Source organism: Orycteropus afer, unplaced genomic scaffold (genome assembly GCF_000298275.1).
Source record: "Orycteropus afer afer isolate SDZICR_OR568_19922 unplaced genomic scaffold, OryAfe1.0 scaffold00358, whole genome shotgun sequence".
Classification (NCBI taxonomy): domain Eukaryota; kingdom Metazoa; phylum Chordata; class Mammalia; order Tubulidentata; family Orycteropodidae; genus Orycteropus; species Orycteropus afer.
In genome coordinates, this window is record NW_006921945.1 from 1,643,853 (window position 1) to 1,647,509 (window position 3,657).

Sequence of the window (3,657 nt, forward strand, 5' to 3'; positions counted from 1 at the left end):
CGCGCGCCGGATCGCGGGGCCGTCCCCCGCCAGCTCCTCCGCACCCGCACCCGCCGGCCTCACGCTCGCTCCCGCCGGGCCTCGGCGCCGGCAAGGAGAGGTAGGGGACCCCGCCTATCGTGTGGCCGGCCGATGGGGCCCCAGCCCCCTGCCTCTAGCTCTGGAGGCCCGGGCGAGCGGCGAGGGCCGGCCGCCGTGAGCCGGTCGGCCAACGACCTTCTCCGGGCCTGCGATGGCCCGCGGCGGGCGCCGGCCGGGTTGCCTAGCGCCCGGGGCCCCTGCTCGGAGCCAACGTTTGTAACGTCTCTTCCCGTCCCCGCCCCTCCCCCCGGGCCCCGCGCCGCCGTGGCCAACGGCTTTTGGTATTTCTCCTTTGTATGCGTCTCGAGGCCGGCGGTTCGGAGCTTTGTCTTAGAACCGAGAGGCGGGCGTGGGTCGTCTCCGGCGCTCGGGATTCCGTAGGCTGCCGCTGCTCTCGCCCCGAAACGTTTCTCTGCGTAAATTCACCCCACTGACTCAGGGCAGGCGTGAGAGCGCGCCTCGCGCCGGGGGGGGAGAGGTGTTTGCTTTGGTTTAGGACGTTAGGTGGGAGTCGTGGTCGGCGGTTGACGGTGGTCTGCGAGTGGGAAAAATGACCCAGATGCATTGTTCAGATTAGGGCTTCTTTGTACGGAAGGTGACTGCGTGTGTGTTATATCTCCATTTTTAAAAAGGGATCAGTAACGGCTATCAACTTCGTCTTTTCGATGGGTTGGAAAATTCCAGCCGAAGCGCTGGTCTGCACTCGGGTGTAATACTTTGTATCTAAATACAAAAGAAGTATTGCAGCCATGCAGAGCACATTGTCTTGCTACCGGGACGCTGCCCCGACCCTGGGATGGTCAACTGAAGCCTTCCCAGCTCTTGGTGTGGTGCGTGTGGGGCATGGAGGATCGCCTGAAGTTCACTGCAGCCCGGGGACCGAGAACGGGTCCAAGCCGTTTCGGGTGGCTTGTCGTCCATCTGTAGATGCTAGGAATGGAGTCAAGTAGATGTCGGAAGGAATAAGAATTGGAAAGTTTCTATTCATGGAAAGGAGTCAATTCCTTTCATTCTTGTGCTAATTTCTCTCTTCCCTACAACGCTGCAGTTGATGGTTGGTGTGTGCTAGTTGGATCTTGGGAGCTCTGGTAGCGTAGTGCCTAAGACACTTGACTGCTAACCAGAAGGCTGGCGGTTCAAACCCCCCAGCCACTCCTCGGAAGGAAGGTTGGGCAATCTACTTCCGTAGTGATACTGCCTCAGAAACCCAAGGAGGGGTCGCTATGAGTCGGGGCCGACTCGACGGCAAATAACAACAACAACAACAAGTTGGATCTTTGGGAAATAAAGAAACTGCGGGGACCACCCCATTCTTGAACTTCTCCTCACTCCCCCTGCACCCCCGAATACCGCTGTGGTCTCCCTTGAGTGTGTGACTACTTCAGGGGCATGCACGATGCCTTCATTTTGGCCACTGTCTCACCCTGTAACTGGAGCCCAACTTGACATACATCTCTCCACAGAGATGATTGCACTTCAGCGCTCCTTCCTTTCCTCTCTGGTGGGAGCTTGTCCCAGGACTCCGTTCTCCCTTCTCTTTTCTAGCTCCTCACTCCTATCCTTGTATCGTTTTCAGAATTCAAAGCCTCTTACCAGACTGACACTCTTTTGGGTCTGCCTTTAAGATCTTGGACTTAATGAAATGTCCTCATTTATTGCTGAGTCAGTGGGGATTTTTTTGCCCCCAGGAACCAAGAGATTTACTGTGTGTTTAAGAAGTTTACGTAACAGTAATCTAATTATCCGAACGACTTGTGAAAGGTGTAGGGTGTGTGTGTGTGTACATATACATATATATAGGTAGGGGGCTGTCTTTATAGCTTTTGCTTGGGGAAATGAAAAATAAAATTGAGGTTACTTGCCATGCCTGGAGTTTGATGTTTGACACTGTTTCCGGTTATCTAGATGCTGAGCTTGACCTGGTGTTTCTGTTTTAATCTCCTCTGGGGCGAGTATCGGATCTTTGACTCACTCTAGACAGTTTCGTTTTTCACCGCAGCCTAGGGCTTTGTCAGTGTCTGCTCAGCGGCTGCTCCGTTGCAGTTTGACTTGTTGGTAAGTCCTTACCCACTGCCATCGAGTGGGATCCCACTCATAGTGACCCCTCCTTGGGTTTCCGAGGCGGTGTCACTACGGAAGTAGATCGTCCAACCTTCCTTCCGTGGAGTGACTGGTGGGTTTGAACCACCAGCCTTCTGTTTAACAGTCAGAGCTCCCTGGTAATCCCGTACATAAACTTAAACCAAAAACCAGACCCACTGCCCTCACATGACCCTGTTGAATAAACAGAGTAGTGCTGCCCCATAGAGAAGGCTGTCATCTTTACTGAAGCAGACAGCCACATCTTTCTCCATTGAGTGGTAGGTTCAAACCACCCTCTCTGTTAGTAGCCGAGCACTTCCATTTTGTCACCAGGGCTCTGTAACCGATATATAAAGGTCCAGTGTTAGCTCTTAAATGACACTTTCAGGTTCAAACCATGAGGGAGGATGACTCACTGGACAGTATAGATACCTAACTAGTCAAAGGCCTGGTGTTTTTCTTTTGTATGATTATAGAGTGTATCATTAAAAAGGAAAAAAATGAGAAAAGGAGTTTGAAATACACACCTAGTTAATGCATAGTGAAAGTTTATAAAATGAGGGAAAAAAATGGCAACTATAGAATACAGGATCCCCAACTGGAACAGTGGGGTGAAGGTGCAATCAGGGGTCTCACGACTGGCACTGTTTCCTTATTAAACTGCTTCATTATTCCTTTTCTAAAGCTTAGCCCAACCCATTGCATTTGAGTCGATGACAACTCTTGGCGACCCCACAGGACAGAGTAGAAGTACCACTAGGGTGTTTCCAAGGCTGTCCTCTTTATGGAAGCAGACTGCCACATGTTTCTTCCATGGAGCAGCTGAAAGGTTCAAATTGCTGACCTCTCGGTAGGCAGCCGAGTACTTAACCGCTGTGCCAGCAGGGCACCTCGCCTAAATGACCCATTGTGATATTTATTGGTAAGATTCCTCAGCTTTTGTTTCTTAAACACTTGGAAGAATTAACAAAGACCAGTGGCTTCATCGGACACATGTCTGTCGTTCTGTAACCACCTTGTTCTTACTCACTAAGCCTACGGTGAGAGTCGCAATGCTGGGTGTTAAAGGAAATTCAGAAACGGACTGTGTTGTCAGGAAGTGTTTTCATTGGGTTTGGTACCTAGCCTCCTTAGAGGACAGTTCAGGGCTGTGTGTTGGTTCAGTGTCCGTGCCTGTCCCCTGTAGCAGATCGCTCCTGACTCCAGGAATGCGACTTCAGTTAGAGTATAACCCTCTGTGAAGATGCAGGTTCTTTGGATATGGGCATTTGCTTTGAACTGCCCTGTTTGCATTTTTGATATTTCTCTCCAGATGCTACCTCATTGTGTTTTCTTTCTTCGGTCTCCCTCTCCTAAGCACTGTGCTCTGCTGCCCCTGTCAGACTCTGTCATCTCCGAGTCTCTTCAGAATCTCGTTTCCTTGAGGGTGTGGGGCTAACAAGGAATGCTAAAGGAAGCTTGTCACTGACAGAGCTCAGCGTGGGCTCGGGGCAC

The 3,657-nt window shown here is 51.5% G+C and overlaps 1 protein-coding gene across 1 annotated transcript in view; it reads left to right on the forward strand.

The window, feature by feature from the left end:
- The window catches only part of MKRN1 (makorin ring finger protein 1), a 22,621-nt gene that overhangs the window by 347 nt on the left and 18,617 nt on the right, over window positions 1-3,657 (forward strand). Inside the window, exons 2-3 of the mRNA XM_042782528.1 lie at window positions 34-100; window positions 159-362. Of these exons, the coding sequence (XP_042638462.1) occupies window positions 34-100; window positions 159-362 (271 nt within the window). The remainder of the gene's footprint in view (window positions 1-33; window positions 101-158; window positions 363-3,657) is intronic.